The sequence below is a fragment of the Leopardus geoffroyi genome, chromosome A1, assembly GCF_018350155.1.
Source record: "Leopardus geoffroyi isolate Oge1 chromosome A1, O.geoffroyi_Oge1_pat1.0, whole genome shotgun sequence".
Classification (NCBI taxonomy): Eukaryota; Metazoa; Chordata; class Mammalia; order Carnivora; family Felidae; genus Leopardus; species Leopardus geoffroyi.
Genome location: NC_059326.1, coordinates 146,871,093 through 146,891,545, shown reverse-complemented (window position 1 = coordinate 146,891,545; position 20,453 = coordinate 146,871,093). Strand labels below are relative to the sequence as shown.

Here is a 20,453-nt window from a genome sequence, read left to right as displayed (position 1 = left end):
AGAGAATGAGGCACAGAATACAAAGCAGGCTCCAGGCCCTGAGCTGTGAGCACAGAACCCGTCGCAGGGCTCAAACCCACAAACCATGAGATCATGACCTGAGCTGAAGTCAGGCACTTAACCAACTGAGCCAGCCAGGTGCCCCAGGTCAGACTTTAAACTCCAGATGAAAGCAAAGATGAGCTACAGACAAATCCAAGAAGGTCTCAAACCCAGATCAGCTAGTTGAGGACAGGGCAAGAATGAATCATTAGAGCCTGTCCTCTGGCCTTTTCAGGTTGGCTTTTCCTGAAATGCTGAGTCCCGGAGGAGAGGCTCAGCACCCTTTGCATTTAGGAATAGCTGGTGAAGAAACTGAAGCTGTCTCTGACAAATTAAAAGCAACCATCCCTCAGAAAGGACACTGAAGGCTGTCTGGGGACCCCGGGGGACAGCCAAGACAGCAGAAAGGGCCCTCATAAAAGTTTTTGATGCACAGCTGACTAGACACAACAGAATCATAGCCAAACAATGGGAGGCTCTGACTCCTGGCGAGCAACTTCAGGAAAAAACTAGAGTCATTCCAGTTTGAAGGAAACAAAATATTCTCAGCTAAATGAGTAAGAGGCTCCTTGCTTTTTTCCGGAATTATGCATCCTACTCAAATGTAATGTGTGAGGTACAGTGAGAAACCAAGATCTCAATTATGTATTCTGCTTAAATATTGGGCTCTTAACAGGTATCTTTAATTGTGTCTGTAAAATGTGTTTATCTTGGAGCTACATCAGGATATAAAGCTAACCCCGTCACACCCACGTCTCACTGCCATAGCCGGCTGAGGCGCTAGGCAGCACCAGCCCGTGGCAGTCCTAGACCCTTGTTGCCACCGGGAAGTACCTGATGCTGGAGGAACAATGTTAACAAGGCATGGCCTAGAGAGACAGGGCGGTCATTTGCAGCAGATTATGCTAAGCACAGCCATGAAGACAGAAACCCATCTCAGTTGCTCATTCTCCAACAGGTTTGGCTTATATATGGTATTTTCACCATAAGCATCTTCACCACAAGCATTTTTGCTGCAGATATTTTCATGGCCTAATAACTGGCAGTAAGATCACTGTGCCATAAAAAACTACAAATTTTTTTTAAAAGGCACATTCATTTAAAAGGGCATAATGAGGGGTGCCTGGGTAGCTCAGGTGGTTAAGCATCCAACTCTTGATTTCAGGTCAGGTCATGATCTCATGGTTGGTGAGTTCGAGCCCCACATCAGGTTCTGAGCTGCCAGTGTGGAGTCTGCTTGGGATTCTCTCTGTTCCTACCCTGCGTGTGCTCTCACTCTCTCTCTCTCTCTCTCTCTCTCTCTCTCTCTCTCTCTCTCTCAAAATAAAAAAAAAATAAACTTTAAAAAAGGGGCATAATTAAATATGAAATAGGAATAACAAAATTAAAAAGACTTTATTACGAAATACAAAATACTTGAATACATTTAAAATGTTTGTATAGTCATGGCAATATGAGCAAAGAACTGATTTTGTTTTGTGGATGCTTCCTAAGCACTTGTCTTCAAAGTCTTTCATTCATAGTATTAGGACTTTTTTTTTCCCCTGTTGATTCAACTCCTTGTTCAGCATCCTGCTTCCTCTTTCTTCTCTACAATCTCTTCCTTCATTAAGAGACTTAACAGTTTCCAAATATGAGGATGCACATCTGTAACTGAGCTTTGTATCGCAATAGAAAAGCCTGTTATGTTGTTGTTTGTTCTTGGCATATTGTCACCTGTCCCTTTGAGGCATTCCAAAGCTCTATGGGAAACATGGGTTCAAACTCTGTGTCACCGTACGAAGGCTAAAATTTATGTAACATAAAATGGGAGTACTGCATCAATGAAGAAATAAAACCAAACTGTCAACCAGTTGATGAAACCAACAAACTACCAAACCAAAAGTGCAACCAGTTGTTTTTTTTTTTAATCTTTTATGGCCAAATTGCCTTTACCATTTATTCATGCAGCTGAATATTTGTAGCAAAAATACTTGCAGCAAGGATGCTTATGGTGAAACTACCTAGAACCAGTCTGTGTGCCCTAAGCAAACTAACACCTTCCACAGTGTTAGTCTCACAGATCCAAACCAGCCAAGTGGTAACAAATGTCACAAAAATAAGGAACCATTTTTAAAACCTGTGCAATTTTCTCAAATGACTCATCGTGGAGCTGACAATTGAATTTTTGCCTCCCAGTTTGGAATGCCAGGGAGGAATTAGCTTTTTCTTTGAAGTGATAAAAATTTTTAGAAATACTGGTGGTGGTGGTTACACAACACTGTGAAAGTAATTGATGCCAATGAAATGTATACTTAAAAATGGTTGAAGTGGCAAATTTTATGTACATTTTACCACAATAAAAAGAATTCAAAGGATGTTGGTGGAGTTTTTTCTTGGGAGAAGAGTATTTTTAATGTCCTTGTTTAGCCATCTTAAATATGTTCCCCAGTTTTATTGTTTTATTTTTTTTTTTACATTTTATTAATCTAAGAAATCCTCAAGTCTTGAGGCTACTTCATCTATATTGAGAAGTAACCTATACTCTAGTACCCTATTGAGTACCCTAGTACCCTATTGAGAAAGTAACCAATACTAACACTGGTTATTTTGCAGAATCTGCAATTCACTTTTAAAAGACAGACTTTAAGGGGTGCCTGGGCTCAGTAGGTTAAGCAGGCAACTTCGGCCTAGGTCATGATCTCAGGGTGAGTTCGAGCCCCGCGTCGGGCTCTGTGCTGACAGCTCAGAGCCTGCAGGTGCTTCGGATTCTGTGTCTCCCTCTCTCTCTGCCCCTCCCCAGCTCACGCTGTGTTCTCTCTGTCTCTGAAAAATGAATCAACATGAAAAAAAAATTTTTTACAAGGCAAACTTCGATTTGTAACACCTTCTCTTTTTTTCTGTTACATACATTTCTTTGGCAATGAACTACTAAATAATAATTATAATAATGACACTTTTAAAGGAACGAAAAACAATGGGTAATAGTCCAATACCATATCTCTAAATTGTTTTTCTGCAACTAATTGCTTTTGTCCTATTGTTTAAAAGACTTCATATAAATTACACAGCAATGCAAAGATCTGTTGTTTGGTCGTGCCGATGCTTTCATAATTTGGTGAAACTGAATGATGTCCTCTAGATTTCACAGCAGAATCTGTAAAATAATAATGAGGGCCTGCTGTTTCCCCTGGAGACAACTGTGGTCTTTGAAGGGTATCAAATCTGTCAAGTCACTGTCTTGGACACTAATAGAAATAGGAAATTTCTGTTACTTACAAATTAAACTTTAAAAAAAAATCCAGTCCTTCCAAAATGAGCATATGTATGTTGCCCAGTTTTATTCTTTCATACTTTTTATTAAAAAAGAAAAGGAAACCAAGCAATTCTCATTCTGATGATCAAAGTTTATTTTTATCCCATGTTTTTTATTTGCTTTGCAACTGCCTACTTATCAAACAGGCTGATTTAAACATTAATTTCAAGGCACTTAGGTGTTTGCATCCAATGATGAGATTCAAGACTTACCCTAGACAAGATGGGTGCAAAGTTTGTCATGCGCACACTCGATTCCGTTTTCTGTTCTTTGTATCTGCCTTCTCCCCTCTCTAGCTGATGTTTCCTGGCTGACTCCTAACATGATTGCCTGTCACGAGGAGCCTGGCAAGAATCTTAAACTGAATGTTCTCATGAGGCAGACCAGTCAGTCAAACATCCCGAGCTCCTGACTCACTGGCCAGTGCTCCTTCCTACATTTCACTTGTTCTGCAACAGATCACTCTCACCAACGATCCTCAGTGCTGTATCATGTGCAGTGTCAATCTTCTAAAAACAAGCAAACAAACTAAAAACCATTGTTCTCAATGCCAGGCTGGGGGTGTAGGCTAATGAACATTGATGGCCCTCAGTCACCCAATGTGTTACATATTGCACATCTTTCTTAGAGTTCTTTGAATTTCAGCCACAGACTTGTGGCATTGATTACCACAACACCCCAACCTCCCTTCCCAAAAAACAAGAATGGTAGAATTTTATACATTCTGGCAGCCTTGTTAGAAAAATTATCTTGTGGGAAATCAGTGGATTTTTGGTGTCTGTTCAATTCTCAATATTTTACCACATAAATCATCACCTACTCACAATGTTGGATTATAAGCAAATAGTACCTAAAAAAAAATCAGAAACCTGTAATTCTAAAATACTACGAGATGATGTGCAGGTAACCACAGGAAAAAAAAATTAGAAGTCTCAGTCCCTTGTACAAGGGTTTTGATCTTTGCTTGAACTCTTTAATTTATAAAACACTCAGACCTTGTATTCATTCTGGAACACCTTATGATTATGTAAAACCCACAATAATTTCTACATCTCCTTTATGACACAAGTGGCATTTTATGTATTTGTCACCCCACATGGTTCATAATTTTTTAAGTAAGTAGAACTGTGGAAGGTTAATATATGCCAAAATTAGGCTCAATATCAGGCAATACCATATTTGAGAAATACTGTGCAAAATCTATGCAGTGGGAAGAGTTACCAGTGAGTGCAGGGTTACTTTTGGTCAGACATAATTCTAAGTATAAGAATACTTAATAATATCCCCTATCCCTGTGTATTTGGGCATTGGTTTTAACTTTGAAGTGAAAGCCTTCAAAGAATCATGAGACTACAACCTCCTGGAGCAGGTGTCCTTCCAGGAACTAGGTAGGAGATATTCCCTACACCCTTCAGGCTCTACTGAGCAGTCAACAGCACTTTCCTCCTCCCAGAAAGAAGATACTTGGATGCGCTCATTAGGGATGTTGTAGGGGAAAAAAATTACACGTAGGGTAGAGTTGGGTAGATTTACCATTCATCCCTTATGATTCTATGATCCTAAATAAAAAGATAAAGAATAAAATCTAAAGGAAATGCTTAATGAGCTGGATTTATGATTCATTTTAATTAAGCCATTATCCTTATTTTAGTGTCTATTCCAAGTGGAGGCATTAATGGCTTAAACTTTTCAGTTTCTGAGCATTGGGCTGACTTCTAAATGACATATATTCATTTTAAAATACTCATTGCTATATGATAAAAATAAAACTACGATCTCTATTCCTCACGCTTTTTATTTTAAAATCTGAATCCTGTGTATGCCATTAAATAAGTAAGGCATGGATCTGTCCAGAGGTGAGTGGGTACTCTTCCTGACCTGTATATGTTAAATGACTGATGGCCAAGGTTTATTCACTACCTGCCTGCCGCAGGCAGGAAGAGTTGCAGAACTTCGTGAAAGGTAGCTTTTGGCAAGCTTCGAAAGCTGTGTGGAGATGAGAAGGCGTGTGTGTCCTAGAGTTTTTCAATTGCTTTCTCATTTTCAAATGTTGCACGTCCTCAAGAGACCTTGTCAAGGTCAAAAGCACAATGAGCTAACCAGGGGAAACCCCAGAGAAAGCCAAGATGTGAAAATAACAGCTGGCTCCCTAGAGAACAGGAGCCTTGCTGGTTTGGCAGGCTTGGACTCTTGCGGTGCTCTCTGGAAGGCTCTCTTGTTCTTGGGGGAGGGAGGAGGGAAACCAAAGGGCAAGAAGAAGAAAGGTGGGAGCACGATAAGATGAACTATAAAACAAAATGTAGCAGAAAGCAAAGACAAGAAGTAGAAGGAGATTTTAAGGGTACAAAAGAACCAGTAATTTTTTGGTTAATCAGAAAATAACATGTAACTTTGGATATACTTTTAACATTCAAATTTTGAGGGATATATTTCAAAACCTGAATCTCTTTAAAGCATTGGCTGAAAGTACCTTTCCGATGTCTAGTCTTCATATGAAAATAAAATATATACATACTGCTTGAAATGCTCCAGAATGTCATATTACAAGTGTATATTTGAATAAAAGCCACATATGTGAGGATATTCTAAGTTCTTTGCCCAGAACAGTGCAGTGAAAACTGATCATGTAGTTTTATATTCTTCCCATAAATAGAGATTTATTATATTAGAAATCTTAGGTGTTTTGTTTGAAATCTTGAGATGTTTTGGTTTATATTGATGAAATTAGTCATGGAACTATGCCATTTCTCTTGGTCTTGTTTCTACATTTTTGATATTGAAATGTAGAGAAAAGTAAATGGAATTTGCTATTAAATTATCAAATTTTGATGACTGTGGAGTTTTCTATTCAATACTTGTCAATTAGTATAATTAGCACCCTTCTTTTTTTCAGTGGTTTCAAATGCATGACTCCCTTATAGATGCCCTCTAGGTATTAGAGGAACCTTTCTATGTGCTTCAAAAAAGATTGTGTTCAAGAATGCAGAGAAGCTTTGTCAGATACCCTGTATAGATATATAGATAGCATATTTCATTTTATTTTTTAAAAAAAGTCTACAAGCATTTTAATGGTTCTTTTCTTTTCTTTCTTTCTTTCTTTCTTTCTTTCTTTCTTTCTTTCTTTTTTTTTTATAGCAGAAAATGGCCCCCGTCTACTCGTAGAAGCAGAACAAACCAAGGTGTTCTCACATAGAGGTGGCAATGTTACACTGCCATGTAAATTTTATCGAGACCCTACAGCATTTGGCTCAGGAACCCACAAAATCCGAATCAAGTGGACCAAGCTAACTTCAGATTACCTCAAGGAAGTGGACGTTTTTGTTTCCATGGGATATCACAAGAAAGCCTATGCAGGCTACCAGGGCAGAGTGTTTCTGAAGGGAGGCAGTGATAATGATGCTTCTCTGGTGATCGCAGACCTCACCCTGGAGGATTATGGGAGATATAAGTGTGAGGTGATTGAAGGATTAGAAGATGATACTGCTGTGGTAGCATTAGATTTGCAAGGTAGGTACCTATAAATCATGTTAAGCTTGGAAATGATAATTAATCATTTTTCATGATGAGTAATGTCTAGTGGTTACCACAGTGATAATGTGAGAACTCAAAAGTCCATGAATGGAATGCTTCTGCTCTTTTGTGTTTTGCAGTCTGTCACTGATTCCAGCTTTCATATTTGAAATGTACACACAATGGTTATACGTAAAAGTGAAGCTATTTGCAAGTAGGAGAAACGTGCAGTGGAACTGAATTAACAATACTTGGAAACTGCCTTATGCTATTCAAAATTTAAATCTCATTACATAGTTATTGAGAAATTCAGATTGAATGCATTTTTATTATGCTTCTAAAATTATCTCAGTTTCAAATAATGCCAACTTTTGTGAAGGACATCTGCTAGCTAAAATGCATGTAATTGTATTCTATCAAATAACTGAAAACTTAATTTAACAAAAAAGTGCCCTCCAGATTTACTTAAATAAATAAGTAAAGAAGTAAACATTTTTAATGGTCCAGACTCTTTTAGACACCGAATACCACGTACTCAAGGCATTCTGGAGGAATTTTATTTCTTAAATAGGCAATCTTTTCAGTAGTTTTAAAAACCAAAATGTGAAGAATGCTAAACAATAAAAAGTGTCCTCGTCATCCCACCTCCCCTCTGCCCAAAGCCCACCGTCTATATGCCCCACTAACAGGGGAACTCCTCTCTGTTTCTGATATCTCAAAATATCTCATATTCATGAATTTCAGTGTTTCTTTACACTGAAGGATGACTAATGGCTATATTGTTGGAATACTTTCCTTCCTTAGGCACATAAACTATAGGTATATGTTTGTTAGAAGCTCCTTCACATCCTAGGACAGATTTGTGCCTTTTCCACACGTGTGTTGGTTCATTAACACATCACTGAAGATGTGACCTTCTGAATCCCATAGAATCCCATCACACATATGGAGATTTATTAGCTTTATGTATCTAATAAATTGCACAGTATCATAAAGTACATTTTTGTGACCTTCTCTTGTGTGTTTTAGTTGTACTTCTTGGCTCCTGATTATATGTCACCTTGTACTTTCAGTTTTTATTGATTTACATTAATATCCATAAACATTAGCATTATTCAAGATAAAAGAAGTGATTGGCTTAGAGAAGACTGTTAACCATCAAATATGAATTGACAGCCAATTTCTTTTATCAAAGGGGCATCAGACAGTGGACGGAGCCTTGAGCTAGTAGTCCCAAGACTCTTAGGTTAGTCCCAGCTCTGCCAGTATGAGTTTTATAACTGGGGAAAGTTATTTATACTTACTGTACCTGGCTTCCTTTTCTACGAATAATAGGTTGAACTGTTACTACCCATCGAGTTACTTTTTCTTCTAAAATTCTATTTCTATACCATGTATTTCCTAAACCCAGGTAATTCACATACCATATTTACTGTCTCCCCACATTTATTTTAAAATAAAATTTTAAGTGAATAGAAACCCATATAACTCACCAGAAATAGAAGGACACCATAAAAATAAATACAACTAATATAAGATACTTCTATCTTCCACCTGGATACCTGCGTGCTAATAGCTTTGAGCATGAAAACTGCTTTACCCTTGTTTGAAAAGGAGATTCATGTGTTAGAGGATGAGGCACTCTAAGGTCAAGCTGAGACTGTATTCAAGACATAATTAAAGGTACTGAAAAGGAACTATAAGAAGAATAATTTTTTCCTGCCTAGGCCCTGCACCATCCCAAATCATCATGCTTTCCACCCTATTGGAACACTTCCATACCATATAACCCATAAGCATATGAGCCAAGTAAATGTGTCCAAGAAACCAATTTAACTGATAAATATTTTTCCAAGGACTGTTTTGGTGCCAGGAGATATAAAGATTTCCAAGTCTTGGTTCTTTTAATTCAAAAGTCTTACAGGCCATTAAAGATCCTAATATACTTTACAAAGTAAGTATTTCAAAATAAGGCAGAAGTTATAATTTTGTAGGTCACCTAGACTTCAGTTAAAATAAATAAATGAAATCAGGTAGAATTTGGTAAAGTAAGTGGGTACAAACCAGTTGCTATAATCGTGCTCACTATGTATTTTGCCCACTTGCAATAATCCCACTTGACAGATGAGATTTAGGGAAAACTCCTTTTCTAAGGTAACATGGCCAGTGGTAAGAGCTAGATTTAGAATTTGATACCAAGACATTGGAAGAAGCCTATGCCTTTATCCACTATGATCCAGGGATTCACAGAGAGGAGAAATTCTCTGTTGGAGAGAAGACCAGAGGCTTCAAAAAGACAGCAGTCTTTGGCAGCTCCCAGCTTGAGAGGATTCCTAAAGGTCCCAGAGTTATTTGGGGGATAACCGACAAACTATCTTTTGGTCATACTGCATTAATTGGTGTACTCATGGTAGCTGTTAAAATTCCCCTCACTGCAGGTAGTGTTTTTCCATCTTTCTTGTGTGCTGCAGAAAGGGTACAAGCCATCAGTAACCAGCAGACCTGCCTTGAAAAAGCTAACATTTTAACATTTAGTCTCATATACATGAATCCATTTCCAAACAAGTGAAGAAAATACAAATCTTCAAAGAATAAGATCAGAGTTCTATCTTGTACCTTCTGCTTCCTCTCCTAAGCTGTGATGTTTTCACAGCACCTTACACAGCTTTCCATTTAGCTCTCATCACATTTTGTCTTGTAAATATTTGTAAACTTGCTTGTCTCCACTTGCTAACTACAATCTACTTGAGGGCAATCAAGTGCCAAGAATAAAATTAGTGCTCAGTAAATAGTTTACAAGTGATTGAATGTTAGATAAAATGCGTTTAAACTTTTTAAATACAGAAAACTAAAAATGCCTGCCATGCAGGGGCCATGGAAAGTAGGAAGCAACACTTGATTTGGACCATGAAAGATGAAAGGGTCCTTCCAAAGGGTAGAGAGTGTGAAAAAGCAAGGGAGAGGGCATTGTGGGTATGAGAGAGAAACTTCTGAAAGGTAAACATGTGAACACCAGATGCCATAGACAGTCGGCATCCACCTGGACTGGTTTAGGGCTCTAAGCTCAGCAATAGGGTGAGATACAAATTTTTATTATAGCCAATTTCAAATATTTGGAAAAGTAGAAAGACTGACCCCCCATATACTATTGTCCACCTTCAGAAATTATGATAATGGCATCTCATTTTATCTTGCTTTATATAACCCTATTTCTACTGAATCTTTTTCAAGAAAAACTCAGAAAGCATATTATTTTATCTACACCTGCTGCAAGAAGAGATAAGGACACATATTTTAAAATGCAATTGCACACAAAAAATTTAAGCTAACCCTTGGAGAATAAAATTTCAGGAGCTTGCTTGCTGCCTGAAAGTGACTTGATAGTTTCCACATAGTCTGGGATAGAGGAGCAAGATGTGTTTTAAAGGCTCAAATAAACTGCATGTGCAAAAGCAAGCTTGAAGTTATCACTTACTAGCTCCACCCCAGTTTTTGACTTTTTTTCATTATCATTTACATTCTTAATGTGACCATCTACCAATCAGGCAGCTTTCACTCAAGCTCCTTGTCAATGTTCTCATGTGCATAAATAAGAGCACCAAAAACTAATATCATTTTAAATGTCATGACTATGCTGCCTTTTCAACTGTAATTGTAACAACGTCTTAAATTATATTGGCCCTTTATTAGAGACTAAATGCTATGTTCGCCAAAGAATTTTTCTAATTAGGAAAAAATCGTTCTTCTTCAAGATGTCCAAATTATATGCTTTGTATTTATGTTCCAAGATTTTATTCTGTCTTGGATTCAAATTGCATATCAAATCATGAGCTGTCTTCAGTAACAGGCACACCCCAAACCTGTATCCTAGAGAACCGAGTACAGTGCCTTGCTCTTAGTTGTGACTAATGAACTTTTTGAATCACACTGATAAAAAAAAATTATACATTTTTTTGAGAGACTGAACTACATGTAAATTGGAGTTAGCCGTGCAAACAATTTCTTCATATAGAATCTTGGGTAGGGTAACGCCCTCTGATTACTCCCGATTACCCACCGTAGCACCCAACAAGAGAATAGCCTCAGGTCAATATAATGAAGAAATTCATGTCACCAGAAATTAATGAATAGCTGGGTCTGCAGAAATCATCTCAGCAATAAACACATATATAAATAAAGATACGAAAAAGAACATGATGTTTGTGCTTCCAACCTTCCACCGTATTGGTTTTCCACTGGTGACAACAGCTCCAAATATACAAAAATATAGTATGAGAACTTTTACAAATAGAAAAATAATTTCAGATATGTATGTGTACAGGATGTGTACAGAACTGATAGGCACGGAAGACAGTAAAATTATACTCCATGATTTCTGTCTTTTTATTACTAAATATATTTACTTTATAAAGTTACTGAAATTTACACTAGCTTTCATATGGGCCATGGTATGAACATCTTATGTGTCTAACAAATTGTTATTTGCCAACAACTAGGGTGAATTGGACTGCGAAATTATAAATATTAAGGAATGTGTTTTCAAAACATACTTCGACTAACTGAACTCACATCATTTGATATTATTCTTTTCCATCCAATATATCATTCTTATTAATCTCCTTTGTAGTGATACATACCAGCCCTTCATGGGAAAAGATATGGTTTTTGATAACATTTTGACATATAACTATAAAATAATCATACGTGGAAAATAATCACACACCCTTGGTGTCACCTGTGTAAGTGTAACTTTTCTTATTTTTGTAATGCTGGATGAAAGCAATAACCATTTGCTCCATAATTCAGCTGTAGGAATAACACATTTTTCCACAGAGCCAAGGTTTCTGCAATTATAGTCTTAGATATTAAAATATTAACTCGATGGAAGCAAAACAAGTAAATAAATAAAATGCTAACAAACATGTAGTTTCAGAAATGCCCCTGCTTGTAAGAATCAAGATTATTGAAATGTGTCCACCCAATGTGCTCAATACAGTGAAACTTCTACAACTTTGGCTAAGACATAAAATGACCCTGATTTGCCTGAAATGTATTATTTCCAGAATCATCAAACATTAAAATTCAAGTAAATCTTCTGAGTTCGTATAACAATAAGTTGACCATTTATTCCTACAATTAAAAAATAATAAAGTTGTCATATAGGGTTTCACTTTGATTTTAAGAAGGGGTTGCATGAAGTTATGTTAAATTTGAAAAGAACTTAAATAAAAATACAGTACACTAAATTTGGAACTGAATCAATCGTGTTTCAGTAACATTCAATTGTTAATCAAGAATAACCACTAAAGAAAATTTTTTCCTAATGTCCATGATAGTCCACCAAATATACCACAGTGAGTTTAAACCAGAAAGGTTGTCTAGGTCTTTAAAATTATTACAAATTAAAATATCCTACATTCTCCACTATTTCCATCTTGAGACATCTGGGAAACAAAATCCAACCCAAATGGTTTCTTTCTCCAGATTGAAACACTTTGAGATTTGCCTTTCACTTGGGGTCTAGCTGCCAAGGAAATCTCTACTGGATAAATTAATTATTTCTCTTTTCATTGGCATTGCTGGAGTTCTGAGCAAAGAGGACGAAAGGCATGAGGGGACAGGCAGGGCTACAGCAGATCCTTCCAGCACGAACTGGGGTTCTTAGCTGGATGCCTGGAAATAGGTCTTCTTAGATAGAACCATCTCAGACTCCCCTCCACCCCCATCACTGCAGGGGGCAGTGGTAACTGACAGAGTCTTTTCCTCCTTCCTTTTGGCTCTGATTCAGCTTACAGATCTCTCAGCCAAGAACCTGAGAAGGCAGGATGAGATCAGGAAGCCTTCCTGGATCTCTGCCTCCAGTGAAGAGTGCCAGCTGGACTGCCCTAGAGGGACAAACGTGTCCTGCAGAGGCCCTGGGTGGACAGGACTTGATTTAGGCTATTGAAATTTCTTCTTGTAGAGTCTTCCAGGACAACTTATAAAAGAAAACATTTCCTGTGTCCTGGTTACACTATTAGTCAATTGTAGATTCATCTTGAATAGGGTCTGCGGTCTCATAAAATAGCACTTGTGATATAACCTACCAATTACTGTGTCAGTGGGACAATTTTTCATATTCCACATGCTCAAGTATTAATCATTTCTAATTATAGTAAAAAATCCAAGGCAAGGCCTTGAATAACCACTCTAAATCAATAATCTTTTATTTATTTATTTATTTATTTATTTATTTATTTATTTATTTATAATGTTTATTTTTGAGAGAGAGAGAGAGAGAGAATGAGTGGGGAAGGGGCAGAGAGAGGGAGACAGAGGGCTCTGTGCTTACAGTAATGAGCTTGATGTGGGGCTTGAACTCATGAACCATGAGATCATGACCTGAGCCAAAGTCCAATGCTCAACTGACTGAGCCACCCAGGTGCACCCCCTTTTTTAAATGTTTATAAATTAACAGTCTTTTATGGGGAGACATTTTGATGCAGTGGTCTTTCTTTAAGTCCGGCAAATGATACAACTTTGCTTCCTTGTGATGTAATTCTTATCCTTTAAGGAAATTGTACAGAAAGTTATGAGAGGGTTCAATGACCGCTAGTGATGATCTGACCAAAAAGAATGCTTTTGGAAAGTAATTGCATCTTCCCAGGCAAAGTCAAGTGCCGAAGTCACACTGTTCACTTTCGTTAAGTGCTTTTGCATTCTCAAATATTTTACTTAATTCTTTGGCATTAATTCAAAAGATGTTTATTATGTATCTACCTTGTATAGGACAAGTTTTGGGAAGGTTTTTCTATTTTTCAATTTGCAATAAAGAATGTTTTTAAAAGCTAGTTTCAAATTTCAATATATGAATATGAAAGCTGAAAAATAGTAATAGAAATATTTTTAAATGAAACCTTTCATTTTAGCTGCACCATTCAAGGACAGAAAAATTAAAATAAGATTAAGGGCTACACTAAAAGTTGAAATGGATAAGAGTCACAGGGAGCCTGGGTGGCTCAGCTGGTTGAGCGTCTGACTTCGGCTCAGGTCCTGATTTTGCCATTCAAGAGTTCTAGCCCCACGTCAGTCTCTGTGCTGACCACTCACAACCTGAAGCCTGCTTCAGATTCTGCCTCTCTCTCTATCTCTGCCCCTCCCCCACGTGCTCTCTCTCTCTCTCTCTCTCTCTCAAAAATAAATAAACAGAAAAAAAAGGATAAAGTCAGGATACTCTCTATGGAGGTTGTGCTACACTGGAAAGAATTATCTTATTAATATGAAGTATGGGTGCTTAATTAGGTTTTTGCTAGACATGTAAACTCACTTTAGAGTTTCTCCAAATAAGAAACCTCCTAAATGAAAATTTCTTCTCTGTAAGTTTTCAGAAACATGTGTAAAAGCAAGTATATATCTACATTTGAATAATTTATTACCGTGTTTGTTCATACATTTAAAAGGCTATATTAAGCAAATTACTAATTATATAAGAAAGATTACTAAGAAAAACATGGAAAAAACAAAATACCTTCTCTCTGAGCACTGTTTCTATACCCTCTACCACTATTAGTATTCAATATTGACTTTTTTCCAGCTGAAAAGGACTCAGTAGAAATCCCTTTTAAGATTAGTGACTAGTAGCAGAAGGTAAATTCTCAAGGGGGGCTATTTGAAAACCATAACCTGTGGATGAATCATTCCAGCAAAGAGAATTTTAAGGCTTGGGTTGAGCTCTTAGCAAAAGGGTAAAATCACCGAAGTTATGAAACTGCATAGCTGACTATGACATGCTCAGAGCTGAGACACTGTTGATGAGGAAAAGGGACCGTGAGAAACCATTTCAGGTTGACCAAAAACTGCAACTTCATTGGATGGAGATTCTATTAGGTTTTCACCAATCAAGTGGCATTTGCTCAGAGTTGTTCCTTTTTGTACCACTAATCCCTTGGCCTCTCCTTTGGACAGGTGTGGTATTCCCTTACTTCCCACGACTGGGGCGCTACAATCTCAATTTTCACGAGGCACAGCAGGCTTGTCTGGACCAGGATGCTGTGATTGCCTCCTTTGACCAGCTGTACGACGCCTGGCGGGGCGGGCTGGATTGGTGCAACGCCGGCTGGCTCAGTGACGGGTCTGTGCAATATCCCATCACAAAGCCCAGGGAACCCTGTGGAGGCCAGAACACGGTGCCCGGTGTCAGGAACTACGGGTTTTGGGACAAAGATAAAAGCAGATACGATGTTTTCTGTTTTACATCTAACTTCAATGGTAAGCTATTAACTGTACTGCCTTCTTTCCTATCCCGGGGACCAATGACGCCACGGTCAACTTTTAATCTTACCAATTAGAAAAGAACATGGTTTTGATACACTGTTCCTGTTTGAACATGTAAAGTTCTTCACTGTCATAATTTTTTAAAATATCTACCCAGGGCAAGCAAAAATGCTTATTTCCACTATTCTTAGGTTTTATTGCATCAGATTATCATAAAATAGTTTAAACTGTAAGGGTTCTCTTTCTTATTGACAAAGATGCTGCTGCCCCTGTGCGCAATAGAGATGCATGCCCTGGGATACAGAGCTCTTAATGAAGTGAAGGTAGCTTCCGAGTCATACTCTCCTTCTCTAAATTACAAAGCCAGTTATGTTCAGGGTTGATCAGCAAAGCGCACCATCAGGAGAGAGCTCAGAGTAAAGAGAACTTGGCAAGAAAAATTAAGTAGCAGTAACACTGGAGGTGAAAACAGAAGAAGAGAGATCAGGTTGCCTCAGTGTTGCTGATTGTGTTCCCTGTAACCCCCCTCTGCTCCATCCAGAGCCAGCTACGTAGTTTGTGGGGCCCAGTGCAAAATGAAAATGTGGGCTCCTCATACAAAAATTAAGAATTTGGGGCGCCTGGGTGGCTCAGTCGGTTAAGCGTCTGACTTCAGCTCAGGTCACGATCTCGCGGTCCGTGAGTTCGAGCCCCACGTTGGGCTCTGGGCTGATGGCTCAGAGCCTGGAGCCTGCTTCCAGTTCTGTGTCCCCTCTCTCTCTGCCCCTCCCCCGTTCATGCTCTGTCTCTCTCTGTCTCAAAAATAAACGTTAAAAAAAAAATTTAAGAATTTTAAGATGGTGACAGCAGTAGGTTAAAGCAAGCATGGGGCCCTGTGTAACTGTACAGGTCACACATCCGTAAAGCCAACACTGGCCCCATCATTTTATATTTTTGCTCCCTGATGACATGGTTTAGGAAAAATAGCAAGGGATCAGGGATCAACAAACTTTCTGTGAAGGGCCAGATAATAAATATTTTTGGTTTTGTGGGCCACAGGGTCTCTGTAGCAACCACTCAATGTGGTTTTGTACACTGTAACACAAAACAGCCATAGACAATTCTACACGGATGGGTGTGGCTGTGTTCTAACAAAACTTCAGCAGACTCTTGTGCTCCAGTTTGGGGACCTCTGGTGTGGATGACAGAACGAACCTTGTAGCTAATGTTGCGGTGGCCTCTACCTTCCCTCCAAATCGCATTGTCTTAGTCACGGAAGAATTGGCAAGCATTAATTTATTCTTCAATAATCTGTAGGTAATGGAGGGCAAGAAGACATCACATTGCAAAGGGTAATCAGAAAAGACTGTGACTTTATGCTACCTGAAACTAAAAGTCGAAGATAATCTTCATTGTTTCACCGCAATCGGTGTCATACTTCACACATTGTATGCATATTTAATACACATTGAAGGCATTTCAGTCATGAACTTTACTCAGTAAGTGGTGGAGACTAACTTGCTCTTTCTTGTGAAATCAAGATATGGTTAGGTGTCAGGGCTCCCACGGAGACAAGTTGAAAAAAAAAAAATTCATTCTCTTTGCTAGTAGGTGAACAGACTGGATTCGCATTTTGAGTCCGTATTATTTATGGCAAGTGACTTCCTGTATTTTTTGCATTTTCATACTGTAGTCTCTGAATAAGAATAATGTCTTATTGATACCTGTAATGAAAAGGACTTGAGGGCTTTTGAGTTTTTTTAAATGGACTTTTATGTCAGGAATGTGTTTTGATCTTTTCACATTCAAATTTTGCCTCTCCAGAAACTTGTGCTGGGGCTCAGTCTTGCTACAGCTAGAATTTAAATAGCTCTTGCTTTTAACATGGAATTCTCGCTCTAGTGCTACAGAAGGGCCCTTTGAGTCACTAATTAGCTAACAGAAACTGCAACTGTCATTTCCCTTTTCTGTTTTCAAGCTATAAAAGGGCATGTCTGAACACATGTTAAGGGGCAAGGAATAAGTTAATCTAACAGCAAATGACTGAGGGGCACTACATTAAAGTGACAATCCTATGTTCCCAGAGCTTTATAGACATTGCTCTCTATCCCCCTTCCTCGAGAAACGCTTCCGTTTGGGCTCCTTCCGTCTCTGTATGGCGCAGTCGCGGACAGGCCTTTGACGCGCGCTCTCTCTCCTCCTCCACAGGCCGTTTTTACTACCTGATCCACCCCACCAAGCTGACCTATGATGAAGCGGTGCAGGCTTGTCTCAACGATGGTGCTCAGATTGCCAAAGTGGGCCAGATCTTCGCTGCCTGGAAACTTCTGGGATACGACCGCTGTGATGCGGGCTGGTTGGCGGATGGCAGTGTCCGCTACCCCATCTCTAGGCCAAGAAGGCGCTGCAGTCCTACTGAGGCTGCCGTGCGCTTTGTGGGTTTCCCAGACAAAAAGCATAAGCTGTATGGCGTCTACTGCTTCAGAGCATACAACTGAGGGTGCCCCTAGAGCACGCCAGTGTCAAGGTCATTGAGAACATGTGAAAGGTGTTTTTTTTTTTCAATACGAACTCATGCAAGTTTTACCAAAACTGTGATAACCCTTTTTTACTTACTGTAAAGAGTCATTTTCATAAAGACCAATTCATCAATTTGTTTTTTTTTGTAAAGCTATCACTCAGTATATATTATAAATTAATATAATTTTAAGGGAAGCGCTACACAAGGAGGCTTTAGAGCCAAACTGTTTCGGCTACATCATCCCAGCGAAGTATCCTTTCATGAATGGGGCACGCGATAGCTTGAGAATTGCTAGGATTAAATTAAGGGAAGCACGGCTACTCAGAGCAGCAGCTCCCACAAGCACAAATTTTACACATTTGTACAATTTTGAAATGTACTACAATCAGCAAATTAGAGCAACAGATTTGAAATACAGGCTTCTTTACATAAACTGAGATTCTGAGAGATTGCACAAAACTCAGTTACACATGGGACAATCTACACTTTTCTAAAAGGTATTATTTCAAGTCTGCAATAGACACAATGTCTTACTCTTAAAAATCCTGCCTTTTGACCAAGAAATAAAAATTTAAAAAAATTCATATGGACTCCAATGCATATTAACAAGCACAGTTAAAACTCCTTAATAACCCCATTTATATGAAGTACGAAACGTAAATAAGCAGATAATATTTAACCAGTGAAAGACTCCTATCTTCTTTTAATTAAAATTACACATGCCTGAGAAGAATTGTTCTATCTTTTGAGTAGCTTTACTGAATTATATTTAAATTCTAAGGGCCGTTTGCTAAGCAGCATTAGCATCTACTCAGGGCAGTTATATAGATAAACTGCTGGACAGAAAAATTGTAAAATTTAGCAGCTTGATTTTATGTTAGCCTATGAAATATTATTGTCCTATAAAAATAACTTTAAACTATTTAATATTTCCTTATTTACCTTACATGAATAAAATTTAAATCACCAAAATAATGTATAACTATACACTTGCCTAAACAAATACAGACCCGACATCCAAAATTCTTATTATTCTTATTTGTATGTTTACTAGAAAGCCCAACTGGTGCCTGTGTGGAAGGAAAAAAGTGAACAAGTGGTTCTAAACCTTCCTCCATATAGAAAATGTGGTCAATGATATCACTTTCCTTGCTGGTCGTCATTAGGCTCAAATGAAATGTGGAAGCTCTCAGCAAAGAAAGAGTTTACACTAAAATCTTCAAGGCTGTAAATGAAAGGGTAAGACCAGCTTCAGAAAAACAACTTTAGACATTAGCAGCTCCAATATTAAATAAAGCTCTGTTTTCCTATATTTTTATGACTGTTGAGACCCCGCAGGGACCAATATTTGTATTCAAATTACATTTTATGGTTTCCCATTGTTTCACAATGAGTTCTAATAAATGGGATTTAGTATAATAATCCAAGTATGACATAGCTGGTATGCTTTCATGAATGTTTTTATGTAGATTTTCCTCCCATGAACATGAGTAAATAAATCTGTTTCCTGAATTGATTGTGGTTGCATTTAAAGCTCTGTAATAATTCTAATAAATTCACTCTATATAAATGTAGAGTTACATATGTGGAAGGTATAGAACAATCGGAAGTCCGTGAAACCATAATTATATCCATACATTATTTAGACAAAATATTGTAAATAAAAGTAGGCCATTTCTTTTGTCGAAGTAGATCTGGGAAATTCCCGATGCTTTAATATTTAAAGAGGACAATGTATGCATGCACTTTTTACATTAGGTTGGATATGCAAATTGTGCAAAAATATAAATCCAAAGAGATTGTGAAGTTCAACTCAAACACACTGCTGATATAACTAGAACTCAAACATCAAAATTAAAAATACCTGAATGGTCTAGGAAAAGATGAATATATTATTTAAAGAGGGGTATCTCCAAAATAACAACTTTAACACCTCCAATATGGGGGTTAGCTTATTGGAGGAAGCCCATACTTGAATGATTATGACCCACATTACAAGAATTTTATTGGAAATCCAAGTGGGAACAAATTTCTGTTGAGGCAGATATATTATTTTCATTATTGCTGCAGAACTCTACCTTTATAATATTAAGCATAGTAGTGTTTCTTAACTTTTGAATACTTACTAGTATTGGAATTGGTGCTGATCAAAATCTCTGGAGTGACTGTTAGCTAAATAAAATCTATACTGATTGCACACCATTTTTCCATGCTTGTAAAAAAAGAAAAAAAAAAAGAAAGAAAAAAAACCTTAACAGAATGAATACTGCTGGGCAGAATTTTTATCTTCTGACTTCCCTAAAAGGATCAGAATCCTCTTATCCCTTTGGACTTCTACCTGAGTAAGGGTTTTTTTAATGTTCTTATTTTGCTGTTTTCCACCAATGTCTATTTTCCTACTTCATTCTCCAAGATATCTCATTAAGAATTTCTAAAAAAGAAAAGTTATCCAAATACAATTCCTAACAGAAAGTCAGTATAGCACTGACAAATTCACAAATTACTCCTCAGACTAGGGTTCCAAGAGTATCAGAGGGATGAGATGGGAGTCTGGGTTAGGAAATCCTGTTTTGATCATTTTGTCCATAATTAACACTGTGGCCCATATAAAGAACAAAGTTGATTTGAAAATTCCACTGAGATACCTACATTTGAAAGCACAAACAAAAAGAAATGATTCATATGAAAAGAAGGAATGGAAATGAAAATAAGTCACATTAACACTGGAAACCATCTTTAAATGACTGCTGCCATATTTTATCACAGTAATTTTTAGTCAAATATGGTATTTGTAAATTTAAACTTTCTGTCATAGAAAGGGGGCCGGTACCTGTTAAAGCTTTATTGTATGCA

At 37.7% G+C, this 20,453-nt stretch overlaps 1 protein-coding gene across 4 annotated transcripts in view; it reads left to right on the top strand.

Annotated features, from left to right (window-relative positions):
- The window catches only part of HAPLN1 (hyaluronan and proteoglycan link protein 1), a 71,741-nt gene extending 52,629 nt beyond the window's left edge, over nt 1–19,112 (top strand). For 3 of the 4 annotated variants that reach the window (XM_045497239.1, XM_045497248.1, XM_045497236.1), the window contains exons 3-5: nt 6,473–6,844; nt 14,792–15,094; nt 17,288–19,112. In XM_045497239.1, the coding sequence (XP_045353195.1) occupies nt 6,473–6,844; nt 14,792–15,094; nt 17,288–17,577 (965 nt within the window). In that variant the 3' untranslated portion in view covers nt 17,578–19,112. The remainder of the gene's footprint in view (nt 1–6,472; nt 6,845–14,791; nt 15,095–17,287) is intronic. The other variant, XM_045497255.1, reaches the window with a different exon arrangement.
- Nucleotides 19,113–20,453: the final 1,341 nt, after the last annotated feature.